The sequence below is a fragment of the Rhinatrema bivittatum genome, chromosome 9 (genome assembly GCF_901001135.1).
Source record: "Rhinatrema bivittatum chromosome 9, aRhiBiv1.1, whole genome shotgun sequence".
Lineage (NCBI taxonomy): Eukaryota > Metazoa > Chordata > Amphibia > Gymnophiona > Rhinatrematidae > Rhinatrema > Rhinatrema bivittatum.
Genome location: NC_042623.1, coordinates 78,533,601 through 78,555,994, shown reverse-complemented (window position 1 = coordinate 78,555,994; position 22,394 = coordinate 78,533,601). Strand labels below are relative to the sequence as shown.

General features: G+C 43.1%; 1 protein-coding gene across 2 annotated transcripts in view; it reads left to right on the top strand.

Annotated features, from left to right (window-relative positions):
- Positions 1–22,394, top strand: part of IL17REL (interleukin 17 receptor E like) — a 142,328-nt gene that overhangs the window by 107,504 nt on the left and 12,430 nt on the right. For both annotated transcript variants that reach the window (XM_029616471.1, XM_029616472.1), the window contains exons 14-16: positions 3,468–3,533; positions 11,113–11,170; positions 21,000–21,119. In XM_029616471.1, the coding sequence (XP_029472331.1) occupies positions 3,468–3,533; positions 11,113–11,170; positions 21,000–21,119 (244 nt within the window). The remainder of the gene's footprint in view (positions 1–3,467; positions 3,534–11,112; positions 11,171–20,999; positions 21,120–22,394) is intronic.

The window sequence follows — 22,394 nt, the reverse complement described above, 5'->3', positions numbered from 1 at the left end:
AGCAGAGCCATCCTGCCACAGATGCAAGACAGCCATGTGGGGTTGGAAGAGAGGCCTGCAAGGGCTGAAGAATGGAAGAGGGGCCGCAAGTCCCTGCTGGAGCCCAAGCAGAAGGGGCTGTGCACCACCACTGGAGCCCAAGCCAGCGGCAGCTGAAGAAAGTGAAGAAAAGCCTGTGTCGCCACTAGAACCTGGGAGAGTGACGTTGCTGCCAGCCGCCGCCTGCTGGAGACCAGGCCGGTGGGAGCCAAAGAAAAGAAGATTGGCGCTGTCAGCTGCCGTCGGAGACAAGCTGTTCAGCTGGGGGCCTTTGTGTGTGTCTGTGTGGCGTGTATGTGAGACAGGGATGGTGCTTCTGTGTCTGTGTGGTGTGTATGTGAATCAGGGAGGGTGCGTCTGTGTCTGTGCAGTGTGAGACAGGGAGGGTGCTTCTGTGTCTGTGTGGTGTGTATGTGAGGCAGGGAGGGTGCTTCTGTGTCTGTGTGTGTGTGTGTATGTGAGGCAGGGAGGGTGCTTCTGTGTCTGTGTGTGGTGTGTATGTGAGCAGGGAGGGTGCTTCTGTGTGGTGTGAGACAGGGAGGGTGCTTCTGTGTGTGTGTATGATGTGTGTGCGAGAGAGAGATGGAGCATGTTTTTGGCTGGCTGTGGCTGTGAGAGAGAGGTGGCATGTGTATGATTGAGCCTGTTTATAAGTGAGATTGAACATGTGTGCGATTGAGAGCTTGTGTGTAAGTGAAATAGAGAGAGCATGTGTATGTTTGAAAGCCTGTGTGTAAGAGAGAGCGAGAACATTGTGTGATTGAGAGAGACTGGCCAGAGAGGTGACGTGTGTATGTGTGAGAAAGACTGATCAGGGAGATGACTGGTATGTGTGTGCTTGTGTGTGTGAGAGAGAGAGACTGGTTGGGGAGATGATTGGTGTGTGAAAGACGAAAAACTGGTCCTGAGGATGTGACTGGTGTGTGTTTGTGAGAGAGAGAAGAGACTAGTTGTGGTCCGTAAGGAAGAGGACCGTGAGGACAGCTTCAGCAGCTACTGCTGCTTCTGGTATGGCCTACAAGGGAAAGGAGTAGGAGAACTGCTAGCGAGGGTAATTAAAGGTGGCTTTTTAAGTTCATTTTTCTTGATTGACTACCATTTTAATTAATGGGTAGTATGTGATCTGTCTGCTGTTTTGAATTATTTTATTGGTGTTTGGTAAAGCTTTCAAAATTTGCATGAGTCTTTAATTATTGGATATTCTATTCATCAGCTGTTTTGAAATTATTTTATTAGTATGATTTTACTATTATGATTAATGATTTATATATCTTGATTTTATTGATTGTTTCATGAGGAATGGTGATTTTTGTTTTTCCATTGGCACTGTAGAGTCTGGCGTGATGCATTTTACAGTTCAGTTTTTGTCTGCACATTTCTATTTATACTTTATGTGGTTTTATTCTGTAATTGGTGAGGGTTTGTGTTCTGCATGCAAAGTCTGAGATGAAGCATTCTTAGCATGTGGTTTCTCTGTAGGGATCTGTAGTAGCTTGGCCTGTTCTGTTTTCCTGATAGGAGGTGTATTGCTATTTTAGATTCTGGTGTAATATTTGTGGTATTCTTTTTCTTTGAGTGTTGGCAGATAGTACTGTGCTGATACGGGAGGACCATGCCAAAACATCATAATATGAATTCCAAGATGCAAAGTTTTCTTGTTGGCATCACAACAGTGCATGAAATTATCACAACAATGTATATATTAATTTAACCTCAGAATGTAATTTTTCATGTAAAATATGTTATAAATGCATAATTTAAAATTGTGTATTGGGGGGGCGCCAGGCTGAATTACTGTTTGCTGTAAACCGAGGTGATGTGCATTATGTGCCACGGTATATTAAAAAACGATAAATAAATAAATAAATAAATAAATAATAGGAGAAATATACAGAAACACTCGGAGGTTTTAGAGAATCTAACACAATTTTTGGAAAGCTCTTCAGAAGAAGTGTATGAATGAGCCACTTTGTTAATTATGCTTATGTCTGAGCATGATGTTATCAAATAATGAATCCAAATTTCCCTACAAAAGAAAAATATAGGAGAAAAAAGAAAGCTAGCAGAGATATTTTTAAAATATCTCTGCTAGCTTTCTTTCTCAACAGTTGGAATATACCCAGATTTTACCCGAGTGACTCAAGAGAGAAGGAGGGAATTTCTCTCCCTGAAATCTCAAGTTGTTTCTTTAGGTTATAGTTTCTCTTTAAGTGAATCATTTATTTTCTTCTTACCGGAACAACTGAAATCTTTTTTATACGCAAGGAACATAGCTACCCCTTCCTTAATAAAGATCTGACCCGTGAAAATTAATAATATAGATAGAGGGCAGGAGGATACGTTGAGTCTATATTAATGTACGATATATTTCCTTTCTAACTCCTGAAAATTCTGTCCCCCTCACCAAATTTCCTTTAAAGAAAGGGGTATGAGTGATAGAAGATGTTTGAAGTTTACCTATGAAGATTAAATAAAGATGTAATGTTTTGTTTCGTAATATATCTGTATATGGATTATGTAACTCTAACTCCTTTATTTTTTCTGTAAGTAAGAGTTATTACTTAAATGAAATGAAAATCAATAAAGATAAAATTAAAAAATAGTGAACTGTCCCAATGGAAATATAAAGTCTGGGATTCTGTACATATGGAAATGTATACTAGAAAATAACATTTAACAAGTTAGGAGTCAAGCTTTAATGTAACATCTGTATACAATTTTGGGAAAGGCAAATACAAACGAAAGCTAGTGCATATAATGTCATGTCATACTGTTAAATAAAGACATGTTGAGAGCTCAGCCAGATGGTTTGGTCATTGCATAAACTGCAGTAAGTGCACTAAATGAAAGTAGATTCAGGATTCCATAACTGCACCTTGATAGCCACTGCAGCACTGTACTGAGGGGAGAAAGGGGTGTTAAATTCAGCCTTAACTGTGGATGTTCTAAACCAATGGTCCTCAGCAAGTCTTGTTTTCAGGTTGACCTCTATGAATATTCACAAAGTTTCTCTGTTGGTTTATGAACTGGGGTTCATTTAGATATATATTTTTGTTATCCTGAAAACCAGATCTTTTGGGGTGACCTGAGGACCAGAATTAAGAGCCATTAAAATTAAGAATTAATCTAATTAATTAATTTAAATGCATGATTAATTATAATTAATTTAAAATTAAGAATTAATTTAGAATTAAGAATTAGAGACCTTCATTGATTCTACTGTCAAGATATCTCTTTACCCTGGTAATGCCAGTAGCCATTAAGAATATATCTACTCTGTTTTATAAAATACTGTATGTATTGTAACTCTCTTGCAAAATTTTCAACAAAGCAAATCTAGCAACTTTTAAACTTCTAAAGAAATTAATTTCTTTCATGCACATGGACATTGTATTGTAGTAATTTTCTCCTATATTTTTCTTTTGTAGGGAAATTTGGATTCAGTGAGTCTTAATATTTCATCAGAGATATGTGGCTCAGATATCTGTATTCAGGTAGGTTTTTATATAGAAAAACACCCTTGTTTGGCTTGCAAATTACATGAATTACTATACTCTATGGGGTGGATTTTAAAAGGCCCGCGCGCGTAAATCCTTCTGGATTTACGCGAGCAGGGCCTTCGTGTGCCAGCGCGCCTATTTTGCATAGGCTGCCGGCGCGCGTAAAGCCCCAGGACACGCGTAAGTCCCGGGGCTTTTGAAAAGGGGAGGGAGGGGGCGTGTCCGGGGGCGTTCCCGAAACGACGCAGCGTTTCGGGGGCGTGCAGCGGCGTTTCAGGGGCGGGCCCGGGGGCGTGGTCGAGTCCTCCGGACCAGCCCCCGGGACCGGAGGACGGAGCGGGGCTGCCGGCCGACGCGCGCAAAGTTACGCCTGCTTTCAGCAGGCGTAACTTTGCCGACAAAGGTAGGGGGGGGTTTAGATAGGGCCGGGGGGGGGGGTTAGGTAGGGGAAGGGAGGGGAAGGTGGGGGGAGATCGAAGAAAAGTTCCCTCCGAGGCCGCTTCGAAATCGGAGCGGCCTCGGAGGGAACAGGCAGGCCGCGCTGGGCTCAGCGCGCGCAGGTTGCACAAATTTATTATTTATTTATTTATTTATTTAACGGTTTTATATACCGACATTCATCAAAGATATCACATCGGTTCACAGCGTAACAAGAAACTAGTGCCAGTGACGGCGCTTTACATCGAACAGGTTTAACATAATACAATTAAAAAATATTGGAACATAAAAACTAGAGCAAGAGGAAAGGAAGGGGAAATAAAACATTAAACTAAAATTAGAATAACATGATTACAAGATAGTAAAAGCAGAGAAAAAAGGGGGGAAGAAGTGACAGAAGAATAAAATTAGATTAGTAAATTATTGTAAGCGAAGATTGCAGGTATATACAAAATGTACAATTATAGGGAATAATATAAAATAACAATAGTTCAGGGAAGGGGAGAGGTGAGGTGAGAAGGGGAGGGGGAGAGGTAGGGAATGGAGGGGGGAAGGGTAACACAGGAGGGAGGGAGAAGAGGAATGGTGTAAGCTTAGGTAGAAGCCGGTTCAAGCGGGGGCTCACCCGCTTATAGTGAAAAACCAAGTCAAGGGGGACAGAGAAGGGAGGGTGTAGATGAGAGCACGGGGACTTTAAGTATATGCTTTGGTGAAGAGCCAGGTCTTGAGCTTGCGCTTGAAGGTTTTTGAGCATTCTTCTTGGCGAAGTTCAACTGGCATTGTGTTCCAGAGAATAGGCCCGGCGATAGATAATGCACGGGCTCTCGTGGAGGTTAATTTGTAAAGTTTGGGTGAGGTGGTGGGCATGGTGGCGAGATGAATGTGTCTAGTGGGTTTATTGGCTTGGTGAAATCGGAGGGTGTCATTGAACCAATTCATTTCAGGATTGAACAAGGCCTTATGAACGAGTGAGAGAGCCTTATATTGTATACGGGAGGCTATGGGAAGCCAATGTAGATCTTTTAGGACCGGTGTGATGTGGTCGTGTCTGTGAGTGTTGGTCAAAATCCGGGCTGTTGTATTTTGTAGTATTTGAAGGGGGTGGATGGCATTGTTGGGGAGTCCGAGGAGAAGGGAATTACAATAGTCGATTTTGGCAAAGATAATGGTTTGTAGAACCGTACGGCAGTCAGGGGGATGAAGTAGAGGTTTAAGTTTTTTAAGGGTGTGAAGTTTAAAAAATCCATCTTTTATTATACTACTGATGAATTTCTTCAGTGTGAGGTGGCCATCGAGAATGATACCCAGATCTCGGACTTGTTGAGCAAATGGGATGTGTGAAAGAAGAGAGGGGTTCAGTTGGTTTTGGGGTGAGATAAGCATAATTTCAGTTTTAGTGGTATTGAGGGCTAAGTGGATGGAAGATAGGAGATTGTTTATGGATTGAAGGGTATCTTTCCAGATATCCATGGTTTTTGAAAGAGAGTCGGTAATGGGGATGAGCAACTGTACGTCGTCAGCGTATATATAGTGAGGGAGGTTGAGGCTAGAAAGGAGGTAACAGAGGGGTAAGATGTAGATATTGAAAAGGGTTGAGGAGAGGGATGAACCTTGTGGGACACCTTGCTTGAGGGGTATGGCCTTGGAGATATGATTTCCTAACTGAATTTTGAAATCTCTGTTACTAAGGTAGGAGTTGAACCAATTGAGAGCAACACCTGTGATGCCAATTTCAGTTAATCGCTGTAGGAGAATGGAATGGCTGATGGTATCAAATGCAGAGGAGATATCAAGAAAGGCAAGGATATAAGATTGTCCTTTCTCAAAGCCTTTGAGTATATGATCTGACAGAGAGAGTAAAAGAGTCTCGGTGCTATGAGATTTTCGAAAACCGTACTGAGAAGGTGCAAGGATGTGGTTGTCATCGAGATAGTCGGTAAGTTGTTTGTTAACGGTTTTTTCAAGGAGTTTGGATATGAAAGGGAGATTGGAAATGGGGCGGTAATTGGCTAGATCAGAGGGGTCTAGTTTAGGCTTTTTTAGAATAGGTTTGACGATTGCTTGTTTAAGGGGGACAGGTACCTTTCCTGAGTTAATGGACAGGTTGATGATGTTAGTTAAGGGTTTAGCAATGAGGTTAGGTATTGCGAGGAGATGTTTGGTGGGTATTGTGTCAGTTGGATGGGTGGAGGGTTTGGCTTTTTTAATGAGAATTTCTATTTCTAGTGTAGAAGTGCATGATAGAGAAGATAGAATATTAGTGTTATTTCTAGTCTTAATTTGGTTGCAGATGGGTTCAGATTGTTGGGTGGGAGTGGATGATGCATTGGTGAACCTGGATATCAACTTGTCTATTTTGGTTTGGAAAAATGTGGCAAGTTCTTTACATTTAGATTTGGCTACGTCATCTGGGACGTCAGAAGCTGCTGACTTGGTAAGAGAGTTAACGTACTCATATAGCACTTTAGGATTGTATTGGAATTGGTGTATTTTGTTAGCGAAGAAATCTCGTTTTGTATTGTTAAGTTTTTCTTTATACAGGTGTAGGGAGGATTTGAATTGTGCCAAATGTTTATGAGATGGGTCATGGCGCCAAATCTTTTCGGATTTTCGAAGTTGTTGTTTGAGGTTTTTTAGTTCGTGGGAGTACCAAGGTTTCTTTTTGTTGTTGTTTTGTGAGGAGATGAGTTTGGCTTGTAGGGGGCATGTGGAATTGGCTATATTATTTGTAATGTCATGCCATGAAGCCAGTGCTGTGTCAGCGTTGGAGAGGTCTAAGTGATCAAGATTGTTTGAGACTGCTGAAATAAGGTCATCTCTAGTACAATTTTTTCTGTAGTGGATAGTTTTATTTGTGTTATCGAGGCGTGTGGGTATCTTGATGGAGAGAGAAGCATTGATAAGGTGATGATCTGACCAAGGGATGGGTGTTTGGGAGGGGGGGTCAGTTTGAATGAGGGCATTAGTAAAGAGGAGATCGAGGGTATGGCCTGCCTTGTGAGTAGGGAAATCAATGGATTGTTTGAATCCAAGAGCATTTAGTGAGTCGAGTATAGCGTCACATGATGGGGTCCGGGGGGAGCTATCAACATGTAAGTTGAAATCGCCTAATATGATTGCTGGGGTGTCGATAGAGATGTTCTTAGCGATGTATTCTATAAGGATTGACGGGTTGCTATGTAGAGTTCCTGGGGGGGCATAGACGAGACAGATTTGTAGAGAGGGGGACTTGAACAGTCCTATTTCAATTTTAGGTGGGGGAGGGATGGGGAGGAGAATCATATTGAATTTTTTTTTGATGGCTAAAAGTAAACCACCTCCTTTCTTTTTTGCCCTGGGGATAGAAAAAATGTCGTATGTATCAGAAGGGAGCTGATTAAGGAGAACCGTATCAGATTCCTTAAGCCAGGACTCTGTTATGGCACAGATATCCGGATTTTGGTCTATGAGTAGGTCATTGAGTAGAGGGGTTTTTTTGTTTAGTGACTGGGCATTGAGGAGAACAAGAGAGAGAGTGGTAAGACCAATGATTTGGGTGAGAGGGGGGGAGATCATGGAAGGGAGGATGGTTTTTAGATGTGAGTAATGCCGTGGGTATTGGGGAGAGTTGGGCCTTCATTTGTTGTATTTGAGAATGGTGATTTGGTATTGATGCATGCTGAATGGGTGTTAGGATGTAGTGTATGAATGGAATTGGGTGCTGATGAGAGAGATAGGAGGAGGTTCTTATCTTTCAGATTATAGAATGCACTGAATCAGGTGAGAAAATGGTGAATGTGTGGAAGGGGGAGAGAGGGATGATTGGAAATATTTGATGGAACGAATTCCAGTGTATAAGGGAGAGGAAGAGGAGAACTATGAGTCACAGCAATTGATAGAGTGTGGTAATAGAGAGGTGTACAAAAATTTTCAAATACAGTAGAGGTGGTTATCCTAAATCCAGCAGTTATCAAATACAGTGGTTATCAAGAACATTGCAGTTGACAAGTACATGGCTGTTATCAAATACAGTAGTCTAGATGGCAGGGATAGGGCATGCACAAACGGAAGAGCACAGGGTGGGGGGACAGCAGACGATTATTTTCTGTGCGAGTGGCTGCTAGCATATGACATAGGAACACTCTGGCACCAGGAAACGGAGGGGTAGACACTGGAGGGATGCTACCTGTAATGTGCCACTATATTCCTTGCCTACGGTTTGGCTTGGCTACGTTGTCGTAGGGGCTATCCAAGGTATAGGTCTTGCATTTTAGTAAGGTGCTGAGGGAGCTGATCTGAGAAGTGCAGTTATGGGGTAGGGCAGTGCCACTCTGCAGAGACGCTCGAAGGGGCGCTCAAAGGGGCAGGCCCCTTTGACGCGCTCCTTCGGCGCGCGACACTCGGCGCGCGGCGCCGACAATCGGGGAATTTAAAGTGCCTCAGGGCCTCTCCGGGTTGGTTGGGCGTCGCTGGCGTGTCGGCTGTGGGCGTGAACAGCGGCTGGAAGGACGGCGAAACGGGACCGGATGCTGCACGATCGGCGGCAGACCCTTCGTGGGTGAGGCTGTAAATTTAAAGGGCCTTACCCCGGCGGGTCTGTGGCGCCGATTGCGCAGGCCTGCCTCGTGGACGTCCTCGCTGCGATCGCCGAATGTGCACCCCCTTATGCGTGCCCACCCCGGATTTTATAAGATAGGCGCGGCTACGCGCGTATCTTATAAAATCCAGCGTACTTTTGTTCGCGCCTGTTGCGCAAACAAAAGTACGCGCTCGCGTATCGTTTGAAGATCTACCTCTATGATGGTATACATTGTGCAGAATATGATAAAAGCCATTTCTTAGATGAAACACCCTTAGAGAGTAAGATTTTGAATTTGTCAACCCAACATTAATGAAATCATTGCTATTGCAAAGTGTTGTGTGTTTGAGTTCTATATTTTTGCCTGTTGATACTGTAGATAGCGGTGAGTCAGTTTAAATTAAATCTGAATTCTGCTTTGACCTGTGGAAGGGAGATTAGGATATTCAGATTCAAAACCAGACAGGTTGTGATTTGACATAAATAAATTTGACCAAATCAACAAAATCAAATGGAGGGCAAAAAGCCACTGATCAGATAAATGTATCAGTTCAAAAGAAGATGGTCAAATGAAAAAAAAACAACTTAAAAATAAAAAAAATGCAATATAGTAACATAGGGGTAGATTTTCAAACCGCACAAATTGGCGTACTTTTGCTGGCGCATCAGGCGCCAGCAAAAGTACGCGGGATTTTAGTAGATACGTGCGTATCCGCTAAAATCCTGGATCGGCGCGCGCAAGGCTATCAATTCTGTATAGGCGGCGCGCGCCAAGCCGCGAAGCCTACCCCCGTTCCCTCCGAGGCCGCTCCGAAATCGGAGCGGCCTCGGAGGGAACTTTCTTTTGCCCTCCCCTCACCTTCCCCTCCCTTCCCCTACCTAACCCACCCACCCGGCCCTGTCTAAACCCCCACCTTACCTTTGTTGGGGGATTTACGCCTCCCGGAGGGAGACGTAAATCCCCGCGCGCCAGCGGGCCGCTAGTGCGCCGGGACGCGACCTGGGGGCGCGATCGGAGGGCACGGCCACGCCCCCGAACCGCCCCGGGCTGTAACCACGCCCCCGGGCCCGCCCCCAAAACGCCGCGCCGACCGGGCCCGCCCCCGACACGCCCCCTCGCCAAACCCCGGGACTTACGCGAGTCCCGGGGTCTGCGCGCGCCGGTAGGCCTATTGAACATAGGCGCACCGGCGCGCAGGGCCCTGCTCGCCTAAATCCAGGCGGATTTAGGTGAGCAGGGCTCTGAAAATCCGCCCCATAGTGATGACAGCAGAAAAAGACCAAATGGACCATTCATTCTGCCCAGCAAGTTGTTTATGGTAGTAACAGCCACTCCATGTAGGTTACCTCCAATCCTTATATTGAGGGAGGTAATACAATACATTCAGAAAAAGTTTTAGAATTAAAAAAAAATGTCAAAGTGTATTCAAGTCTTTTGACATACAACGCTTTTTAAAAATATATTATTAAACATGCTGGTGTTTAGGACTATTTCTGAGGTGTTATGATAATTAATCTCTGAAGTTTTATTGCCATTGCATCCTATCATACAAGATATAATTATAATCACGACTCATATGAGCACACCAATATTGAAATGAACACACATTGACTTTTGGGGGGATTTCTAAATATATTTTTTAAATTTACTGGAATTCTTAATATTTATGTTTTTTTTTTAATTTGACCCTCTTTTTTGACTTGATAAATACATTTGTCTTCATATTTGCCCAGTTTACATACAAAGATTCACAAATCTGAATACTTCCGACATTTTGTTAACATGTTAACAATTACATAAACCCAAAGAAAATGTGAAGTTTTGCAGAAAACCCAGAATCGGATATGGATGGGGCAAAAAACTGGCAATCAGAACTCCGACTAATGTTAATGGCTCCCAGTGGCAGTATTCTGCTTTTGTATTGTTAGACTTGAAGTCCATACTAGCTATAAAAAGGGCAGCTTTGGATAGCTTGCATTGTTTGTGGTGTGCATGGACATTTTTAGCCAAAGTGCATCATGACAAATTTTCAAAGGGGAACTCCCTGCAGTTTTTCCATTTCAAAATTAGTGCAAAGTTGGCACACCAAAAGCCATCAGGTGGCCAAAGAGGATATAATAGTAAGTGTACTTTTGAAAATCCCAACTGTTTTCTTCCCCCAATGTAACATGGTCACGGGAGTGCCTCTTCTGATCCAAATTCAATGAATGCACGCTATGGAAGCCTTTGTGTACTTAGAGCAAGACCAAGGAGAGCAATTTTCAGCCAATCTGTTTTACCTGTGTAAATTGCTATTTACTTGGTTAAAGGGCTTTGAAAATTATCCTTAACCAGGTTTGTTTTATAAATAAGTAAATATATCTATCTATCCATATATATATATATATATATATATATATATTTATATATTAATATAGCATTTTCTATTGACTGTAAAAATTAATGTTTGGATTCAATTATTAATGCAAAGCTGTGAATCAGTTTTCTTCTTAATACAGTCCCATAATACATTTAAGGAATTAATAGCTGATGCATTGTGATGACTGCATGGTGTGAATCCTTTTGTATTTAACTAGGGCTGGAGGACAGATGTAAACCATTCCTTCCCCATTCAGATCTGTGATATCCCATGCCGTAAGTACCATAATCAATAATTATAAATAATAACCGCTTGGAAAAATTGGGTTTGTGCCTTTGCACTAGGTTTAGCTTTTGGATTGTGTGTGGCAAATATTTACAACAAAGTTAAATATAATAACAACTACTACTTCTTACCATTTTTGTTTTCTTTCTTTTATCCATCTACATCATTTTGTGGAAACGATTCCTCCAATGCCAAAAGGAGGGAGCCTCAGAATCTTTCCAATGTATTAGAATCAAACGTTTCCCCACTGCACTAGCTTTCGGACCAATATACGGTTGCAGGTGCCCCAAACTGATAAAGTCAGGAAACTATCAAAAAGTAAAGTTAATGGAGTTAGCGGGATAGACTGGTCCATCAGCTGCTCCAAATAGGACAGAATCTTCCCCCAAAATGCATGAATGAGTGGCTATTCCTAAAAAGCAAAAGACAGGTAGTTAACACTGCTATTACATTTTATACATATATTAGTAGGAAACAATTTAGCTTTTTATGCTAAATGTTGGAACACAAAGTATGTCTGAGAAGTTTGTACTGCATTTCAATATATAAGACATTAGAACAGACACCTCTGTCAGATGTTTAAAATTAAACTTTAGAACCAGTGGTTGAACCTGAAATATCCTTTCTTACTCCATCTGGCGGCTGAAATAATCATAGAATCCTCCACCTCAATATGTAAAAGCGCCTTAATGAGTTTAGATAAAGATAAATGCTTAATATCCTCAAAAAGAAAAAAATCCTCAAACTTATCTACTATGGAGACTTGCAATGCTAGGGAAGGCAGCGTTCTAACATAATGTTGTAATTTGGCATAGGAGAAAAACAGTTTATCAGACAATCCAAAACATGCCTGCAATTCTTCAAAGAAAAGTAGATGACCTTCCACATCCAGCATATGAGACAGTAGGGATGTGCAGAGGGATTTCATACGTTGCATTCGGGATTCGTATTTGTCAGGGGACAGATACGTTGCATTCGGCAAGGGGGGCCCCCGATACGTACATGCATTAATTCTTATTCGTTTCCTGGCTAAAATTGAATTAAGTACAACCCCCCACCCTCCTGACCACCCCCAAGACTTACCAAAATTCCCTGGTGGTCCAGCGGGGGGGGGGGGGGGGTCCGGGAGCTATCTCCTGCACTCACACCCTCAGCTTCCGGTATTCAAAATGGCGCCAATAGCCTTTGACTTTCTATGTCACAGGGGCTACCGGTGCCATTGGTCAGCCCCTGTCACATGGTAGGAGCAATGGATGGCCGGCAAGAGGGTCCTTCCCTGGTTTCGGTAACACTACAATGTGTGGCATATTGGTTTGTTCTGGAAACTGTCCCCTCACTATCAAAGCATTAAAAACAGAGCTTAGTGGACCTGATAGTTGCTCTATAAGGGTCTTAAAAGATTCCATACTGTAACCATCAGGCCTTGGAGCCCTGAATTGTTTAGCTTGATGAATGCTTGCTGAAATCTCATCAGTGGAGATAGGTCTATTTAACCACTGCAGTTGATCAACCATAAATGTGAGAATCTTTACCTTCTCACAAAAAAGGTTTACACTTATCTGCATCTCAGCCTTCTGAAGAATATAAATGAGTATAAAAAGCTCAAAAGCTATGAAGAATTTCTGGATTAGAGTCAGTGACATGGCCTTTCTCCATTCTCAACACGGAGATGTATTTGGACCCTCTGTTGAGTTTAATTAGATTGGCCATAAATTTGCCTGTTTTGTTGTCATATTGAAAAATCCTAAATTGATAATACAAGAGGCTTTTAGCAGTACACTGATGGATTGAAGAGTTCATCACTGCTTGAGTAGACATATAATTAATATTCTCTGTTTTGTGTCATATTAGCTTTGAGTAGCAGACACTTGGCTTGACGTAGCTGAGCTTCCAAAAGTAACAGCTGTTTATCCAGAGCTGTTTTCCTATGGGCTATATAAGAAATATCACCCCTGAGCTTAGTTTTCGCTGTGTACCAAAAAAAGATGGGATCATTTGCACGTATAACGTAGTGACTCTCAAAGTCCTTCCATTTGTGCTGCAAGTATTCCTGAAAGGGTAGATCTGTTGCTAAATAGTAGGGGAAACGCCAGCTCTTAAACACTGGGTCACTGGAATGAAATGAAATCTGAATCCAGACAGGGGCATGATCAGAAATTGTAATCCCATCTATTCCAGTAGCCAAGGTTCATAAAAACCTCCTGGCCCATCAAAATGTATTCTAATCTGGAATAAGTGGAATGAGCTCTAGATAAGTTGGTAAAATCCTTTCATATGGATGTAAAACCCACCACATGTCCACCACATATAACACATCTTCCAGAAAAGCTATACCCTTCCCCGACATACCTTTCTGTACGTTCACCCTATGAGACCTATCTAAATTGGGATCACGGACCAAATTGAAGTCCTCTCCTAGGATCAAGCCTTGATCAGTATAAGGAAGGAGATATTGATAGATCTTATGATTAGGGGCATATAGATTACATAACACTAATGGCTTATTGTCAACCCTTGCCCCTAATATCAAAAATCTACTATCTGAATCCTTTATTTCTTTTTGGATTGTGAATTAAATATTTTTATGAATTAAAATGGTGACTTCCGCTGACTGTGTGGAAGCAGAGACAAAATAAACCGAGTCCACCCAGTCTTGTCGCAGTTTAACATGCTCTAATGCACTCAAGTGTGTTTCCTGAAAAACAACAAAAGCTGCAGATTGCTTTTTTAATGCTGTGAGATCGTTTAATTACTGAATATATTCCACCCACATTACACGATATTAATTTAATCCCTTGTGTCTTCATTCAGCCAAATTTCCCTCAAGTATATGGGAAAAAGCATCAAAAAACTATATCAAGGACAGGAGAACCTCCCTGCATGAATCTCCACCCAGAATTCTGGCATCCCTCTAATATAAAAAAAACTCATGGAATTTAGCCAAAAAATGTATGAGTTAACCCAAAAGAAATGAACCACTGAATCTTAAAAGTCTCAACCCCCTGATCCCCATAATACATATCCTTCCACTGAAAACTCCCCAATACTTTACTAAAGGTGTTACGCCCGCTGGTCACAGACGGCTGCGACCGCTGTTGCTCACCTTATGCCTTCCTGCATCAACTCCTCTGGGGAGATTGGCGGCCTCCGCCAGCTATCGCTGACCTGCACGCCCTAGTTCCCGGGCCTTCCCGCATGGCATGGACGCTGCCAACCGCCATCTTGCCCTGGGAGTTCCTTAGGCGTGTGCGCATGCCCTCAGGCCAGTCTTATCCACATCATGGCGGGAACCTCGGGGGCATCCCCCCCAGATGTCATCATTTCTCATGGACATTTAAGCTGGCTGGCCCTGCCTGCCTACAACTTGGCAACGAGTTCCCTCATTGCTGAATCTGCTCACTCCAGACCTGCATTCCAGCTCCTGCTTCCTTGACGAGAGTCATTCCGAGTACCCGCTCCTCAGGGGCCCTACCTTGTCTATGGCTATCCGCTCCTCGGGGGGCCTTGCCCCTTGGACTGCTCCTTGCCCCGTTCCCCGGGGCTTCCTCTGGAACTGTGCTCTACTACAGTGAGTACTCCGCTCTGTGGACCATTGCCGTACCAACGCTACTGCGGACCCTCATCGGTGTACCCCACTCTGCGGACCATTGCTTTACCTACGCTGCTGAGGACCCTCATCGGTGTACCCCGCTCTGCGGACCATTACCATGCCAACGCTACTGAGGAATCCTCACCGGTGTACCCTGCTCTACAGACCATCACTGTTCATCTCTACAGAGGACTACTCCGTGGGTATACCCCACTGCCAGACTTGTGGCACCCCTACGTCTCTGTGACTTTCTGCTTTACTCCCCGCTCCATGGGCAGTGTCACTCTGTTTCTTTAATAAAGACTAAAGGACAATCTAGCTAGACCTGACATCAGCTTCCCATGCTGACACTCTGTGGCTCCACCCCTTGGGATCACCATCTCTAGCTCTTCTGCCCTCTCCTCTCTACTCTCTCTCTCCAGCACCTGTTGCTCTGTGCACTCCTAGCTGAGACCTCGCCTCCTGATGGTGAGGCTCACAAGGCTCCTCCCCGTGGGCGGTACTATGTCTCACCTTGGCCCTGGGCCCACATACTCACATAGCCTAACAAAAGGAGATCAGTGATCATGCAGATGGCTCTGCCTCCCCCTTCCCCTTCCCCTCCACCGAAAACAAACCACTCTTATTGAGAAAATACCACCTGTAATATGAAAAAAGAAGTTAGTTAGACAAGCACAATAACCACATATCCTCCTGGTCCAAATTTCCAATGTCTCTCAAAGAGACTATGGAACCGAAAAAGAAGTAGGAATCCACTCAAGTTAGCCAAGCTCAAGGCACTGCGTCTGTAGACTGATGAGGTGGAGATCTCATTGCTGACATCTCTGCGATGAAATGTTGAACATCAGATACTTTAGAAAACCAATGAAATCCTGTTACCGTTGTCACCCCTAGCTTCGTTGGGTAGATCAAAGCCGCTTGAAGCTCCATCTTAAATATTTGTGCACATAAGGGTATAAAGGCCCAGTGTAGCACAGAGAGATCAGCAGAATAGTCTTGAAACATGAGGATCCTTCTATTGTCGTAGCTGAGATGCTTCCCTGCATGAGGCGCTTGCAATATTTCTGCTTTATGTGCAAAATTAAGCAATTTGGCGATGACCACCCATGGTCTCTCAGAAGCTAATCGTTTAAGGCCAAGCTGATGTGCCCTCACAATCTGCAGCCTTCCATGTTTCACCGACAGCCCTAATTCTGTGGGAAGCCAGGATTCTAGAAAACCTTGCAGGTCAGGTTCTGCCAGCGATTTAGGTAAACCAATAAACCTCAGATTGTCCCGTCGCAAGCGGTTTTTCAAGTCATCCAACTTTTCAGTTTGCTTTGTAATCGTGGCTTGCAGCGTGGTCATTTCAGAGCAGGCCGCAATTAGGCCATAGTAATTATCAGAAATTCGCTGTTTCACCTCAGTGAAATGACACTTAAAGCCTGTCATGAGGGTTGAAACTTCTTCCAGTTTATCAAAGATTCACCTCAGCTCTGGCTCCAATGCCATCACCATTGCCAATATTAAGTCTGCTACTATAGTTGCAGAAGCAGCTGGGAGGGTTTCTGGCTGCAGGCTTGGCCTCTTCTGCCATGTTGAGATCAGATGCTTTCTGCTTCTCCTTTTCTTTCTCCTTTTTCAGCATCCTGGTGGCTATTTTACTACACAAAAATTGGGAGAGTCTGAGAATCAACATTCTACAAATCCCGATGGAGTTTAAGACCAAAAAATCAAGTGGATGAGGGAGGATTAAGTTAGAGGGAGAGCCAAGAAGGGAAATCATATCCTCTTCCCTTCACTGAACCACATGATCTCAGGTTACACATTTAACTAATAGATCTGAAGGTCTATTAGCTAATTTGTCTGTTATTTTGTTTTTAAACCAACCTGCACAAAAAAAAAAAAACCACACAGGTATAAAAATACAAAAACTTTATACTTTCTCCAAGAACTTTAGAAAAAAAAGCACAGACTTTTCCACTGGTCAGTTGGAGCCCACTTATCCTCAGAGGTCTGAAAACAAAAGAATTGCAGAAACTTAACTATTGATTTAAATCAAAGTTTGTATGCATAAGACCACATTCAAAATGTTTCTGTTTGCAAAGGAAAACCTTTGTGTGCTAAAATGGCAAACAGTGAACAGTATGTATTTGTGATATTTTAGCATGCAAAGTAGCTTTTGCCAAGTTTTTCTTGCAATGGTACATCAACCTCTTTACTTGGCATTTCCTTTATCAGTACTCTTCCAAAACGTTTTGTAAAACAGATAAGGAATAACTCATTCATATTACCTGATTAAGAATATTGACTTTTTGGGAAGGAACAATGCAATAATTTGCCACCATAAGTTTCAAGAACAGTTGTTATTATATAATATATATATATATATATATATATATATATATATATATATATATATATATATATATATATATATACTGTAAATATAGGACCATTGTATGAACCCTAATGTAATTTCTCTACCACAAAAACCATATATGTGTATTTAACACTTAATCTTTATTAATAAACTGCACTTACTGTAGATTGTATTTATATAATATATTTAATATTTTATGAATTTTTCTGTTTAGTTTTTAAAATAACAAACTTGCTGTAGTCAAATGTGCTAATAACCAACTTTTAAACACACTGTATCATTTGCTCTACAACATTAAAGATAGTGCACAGCTATTTAATATTTAAACAGTACATGGATAGAATCCCATGTCTGTTTTTCCTAAAGAAGCAAACAAGTAGTACATTCAATAAGATTCACAATCTGCTTGCAAAATGAATAACGTTCCACCTACTGAGTGGGGTAGCAAACAACAAATGTTAAAATAATTCATAGACCCCGCCCCGTGCCTGTTCTGTTGATGAAGTAAGTGAACAGTACATCCACTGAGGTTCACAGTCTTTTAAATTGACGAATGACCTTCCAAAGGCTAAGTGGGGTAATGGGTGACAAATTATAAAGAAGTCAATAGTCCAGCATATAATAGACTAGCAACTGTACCCATTCTACGCCCGGGTGGCAAGCCATTTTATTGGCACATCTGCTCTTGTTTTGAGCAGAATTTCCTTAGAAATTCACTGTAAGAGTGTCCCTTCCACATACACACACACACCCTCATACAGGCTCCCTCACTCTCTGGCACACACACACACATCCCCTCATATAAGCTCCCTCTCTGAAACCCACACTCAAGCATCCCGCGCACTCCCCCTCTTACTAACCAAGCTGTCTCTCACACTCCCCCACAACCCCTCTTCTCTCTCTCACACACATTCTCTCTCACTGGCATCCCCCTCCCCTCATATAGGCTCCCGCTCTCTGAAACCCACACTCAAGCATCCCCCCACCCACCCTCTCTTACCTCCCATGCTCTCTCTCACACCCTCCCCACCCCCTCTCACCAACCATGCTCTCTGTTACCCACCTCTCTCACACACACATTCTCTCTTACTGGCATTCCCCCCATGCTCTCTCTCACACCCTCCTGCTCTCTCTCACCCTCCCCTCCCCAACACATTCTTTCTCAACGGCATGCTGTGGGACCTGCGCCATTCGTGGCGAAGATGAAGGCCTGGCGTGCCGTTTACAGTGAAGATGAAGGCCCGGCGCTCCATTCGCGGCACACAGGGGCCTTCCATTTTCGCCTCGAGCAGAAAATAGCAGCGGAGACCCTGGCATGCCGCAAACGGAGCGCGTCTCGTGGCACACGCTCCGTTCACGGCGAAGATGAAGACCTGGGCGCACTGATCGCGGCACACGGGGGCCTTCCCTTTTTGCTGCAAACGGCATGCCGGGCCTTCATTCTCACTGCGAACAGAGCGTGTGCCGCGGGACGCGCTCCGTTTGCAGCATGCCAGGGTCTCCTCTGCTATATTCTGCCTGTCCTGCGATGGCCACTGTCCTTCGTACCTTTGGCGTGTTTGAGTCTCCAAGGCGGCTAGGGAGCTGCCTGCGCCATCTATCAGCGGGCTGGGGAACATGTGTGAGCACTTACGGACACACTACCAAGCCGATATATTATAGCACCATCTATCGGCGGGCTGCAGAACATGGGCGAGCACTGATGGACACACTACCAAGCCTGATATATTATGGATTTCCACAGCACATTAAATCTTTAGCACAATAGCTTCCTTGAGACTTAATGTAATAACTCAAAACAATCAGTGAACTATCCAGTATCTCCCTTGCAACATGGTATCTCTCTCTCCCTCTAGATATATCTATCTATCTATCTGTAACACTTCTTTGACCGCTTACCTCGTGGGGCATTCCTGGGTGCAGGACCGACCTGGATGGAGCCCCCCCTAGGGCAGACTCCGTCGGTCCTCATATTATTGGTATTTGGTGCCTCCACCTGGGGAAGAAGGTGTTAATGGGTGGGATTTCCCTCCCTTCACCCCAGTAAAACAAATGGGACTGCGAACAAGGCTGGCAGTATGTACAGATATAAACAGGTTTATTAGACTATACAAGCATATACATTTCTACATGACTATATACATGACTAATAGGATGTCAAACAGCACACTTATCTACTTGTGGTCAATAGTCTCAGTCTACACAACTATATACATTTCTATAAGGGAGCAAGAACATTTAGTATTTGGCAATTTGTGGTTGTTAGCTCCCACAATATATTACCATATAGAATAGAAGGGACCTCTTGCATTCCCGCTCACTCAAGTATTATTATTATCCTCGCCCCCTTATTCCAAGTCTCACCCATGTGAAAAAATGCAATTGGGTTGGTGGGCAGTGTTGGCCTGGGGGGAGGGTCCACTATATCTAAACTGTCTCCTTCCACTCTGCTGAAAGGTCCATGCCAATGCTGGGGTCCATGACCTCCTGGGGGACCTGTCTGTACCTCCTGGTCTGAAAGGTCCGTGCCAATGCTGGGGTCCATTACCTCCTGGGGGACCTGTCTGTACCTCCTGGTCTGTCACTTGGGTCCACATCCTCCTGGGTGACCTGACTCTGCCTCCTGGTCTGCTGCTGAGGTCTATGCCCTCCTGGAGGACCTAACTCCACCTTCCATTCTGCCACTGGGGTCCATGCCCTCCAGAGGGACCCGACCACCTCCCAGTTTGCAACTGGGGTCCACACTCTCCTGGGGGACTGTACTCCACCTCCCAGACTGCTGCTGGGGTCCTTGTGCTCAAGGGGGACAGCTTGATTTCTAGATCTGCTGCTGGGATATTATTCGACCTCAAGACCTGCTACTGTCATTCAATTCTCCTCCCTCGGGAGAAGGCTTTTCCTTGGATTGGGTTTACAGCTTCACTAGGGTCATAGCTAGTGTAGTGTTCAGTGGTTCTGGCCCTCCACAGTCTCTGCTTTCAGTGATTTTAGCTCCACTAAGCTTATGGCCAGTCATGTGCTGTTACCCAGCTTGGATAAGTCATGTTCTCTCAACCTGGCTTTTGCTTTATCTGTTGTCTGACCCTGTATGGGTCACCTCTGAGCCAAAAGGCAAAGACCCAGGCAGGATCATAGAAAGAGACCATGTGCATACCCCTCTATCTACCTGACTATCCTTCTATTGTCTGGGAACTTCCTACCCACGTGTCTGAATACACTTGTTAGTCAGGGTGAAAATCTGTTTGCTTCCCATGACTGTTTTTCAGTACATTTCTTTCATAAATCCCTTCCCCAGTCATGGTTCTGTAATTTAGGAGTTTGAATCCTCTGATTTTTTTTTAGTGATATTTCCTACAAAATTACCAGCAGAAATTCAGGGGCTGTGACATGCAAATCCTCTACCTGAATAACTGCCTCACCTATTCAATGGCCATTTAAGTGCCTTCACAGTAAGGGGGTCTGATCTTTTTAATTTCATTCTGTGTTTCCTGGGCTGGCGGCTCATTGTTCTCCATTGTTTTATCTCTGCTGCAGTTCACTTAAATGATAGCATGCTCAAACGTCTGTCTCTTGTGAGGGGGCATTCCATATATATATACACAGAGAGAAAGGGAAAAGTGAGTGAAGCGTATGCCTTGTTCCATGCTATGTTATTTATTTATAGCAAATGGCATTAGATACTGTCAATGTTTTTTGGGTGGTGGGGTCCTATATTCAAAAGCTTCTTGTCACAGGTAAAGAATGAAACCATTTGTCACCTTCCAAAGAGATAGATATAGAGAGACCCCCAGTTTGTACTTTGAAAATGCATGCCAGATCATAAATGCTAATAGTAATAACAATGCATTCTTTTTTTTTTTTTTTTTAGCACTCTCACTGTTGGATCGTACAAGTGATAATGAAACATGCTTGCAGTTGATCACACTGGCAGTGACTTTTATGATACTAGTGACTATGCTGGCTCTTATTGGACATATAACATTAAGAGGTAGAGTCTCATGAAAATTATTTGTTCATGCTTTACACATTTTATTGCTCTAGAATAATAAGAAAGGTAATTTCAGGTTAAAGGGAAGAGCTGCAATTCCAAGAACAAGCGCAACCATTGTTTCAAATATATTGACATTTTACAACATGCAAAATTAATCACATTGGGGTACATATTCAAAAGCCATTTAGACAGATCATGGGAAAGTTATCTGTCTAAATGGCTTAGCCATTTTTTTTAAATACTTAGCTGGCTAAATTCTAGCTGGATAATGAATTATCCTGGCGAGAATTTAGCAAGGTAAGTCGGGGGGTGTTCCTGGAGCAGGAGGTAGGCGTTCCAAGGAGGAGCTGAGTTAGCCGGGTAACTGTGACTTATCCGGGTATATTCAGCAGCACAGCTGCGCCACTGAATATCCCGGTTAAGTTAGCTGAATATGGGTATCCAGCTATCTTAATTAGCTGTTTAGCAGCTGAATATGTACCCCCTTGTGTCTGATTCACTAAGGCTTTTCCCCATTCTGTGGATGGTATTTTTTTCCTATCCCCCTTTCTACTTATTTCTCGGTGTTGAGAATTGGTTGATCACAAACCCACCATAGTGCCTATGACCTTTACTTGGCAGAATGCTGCAAAGCTTTGCCATTGCCTTCTGCAGTCCATGGTGTCTGATCTTCCCAGGTGATTCCCCATCAAGATGCTTGCCAGGCCCAGCCATGCTTGGCTTCCAAGATCTAATGAAATTAGGCTGTCACAGGCCAGTTTTGCTGGGATTATTCTTCATTTAGGGGAAAAAAAGATTAGTTAACCAGGTCTATTGTCACTTTCATTCTCCTAAATTTAGACTAATTTTGGTTTTAGAAATAAAATGTTTGTGAAACTGCTGCCTCATGCTAAGATAGGTAGAAACAAAGGTGACAAACATCTTGTAGGTGGTACCTTTTTATTGGACTAACTTAATATTAGCTTTCGAGAGCTACACTTCCTTCATCAGGTAATATCCAAGTGGACTAACAAGGCAGCCACACTTTACTCATGCTGAGAGTCAATTACTGTTTAACTTCCTCCTAGGGAAATTCCTGCTATGCATAGCTAGTATTTTTTTTTCCAGCATTTCCCTTCCAATATTCAAGCTGGTATTTGCTATGATAAGGGATAAGTAATATGAACACGAACAAAAAAACTTGCTTTGTTTTAAATGTTGCATTAAATGTTGCATGATTTTATTTCAATTTGTACTGTGACTTAGCAAACCATTATTAAAACTTTCAATTGC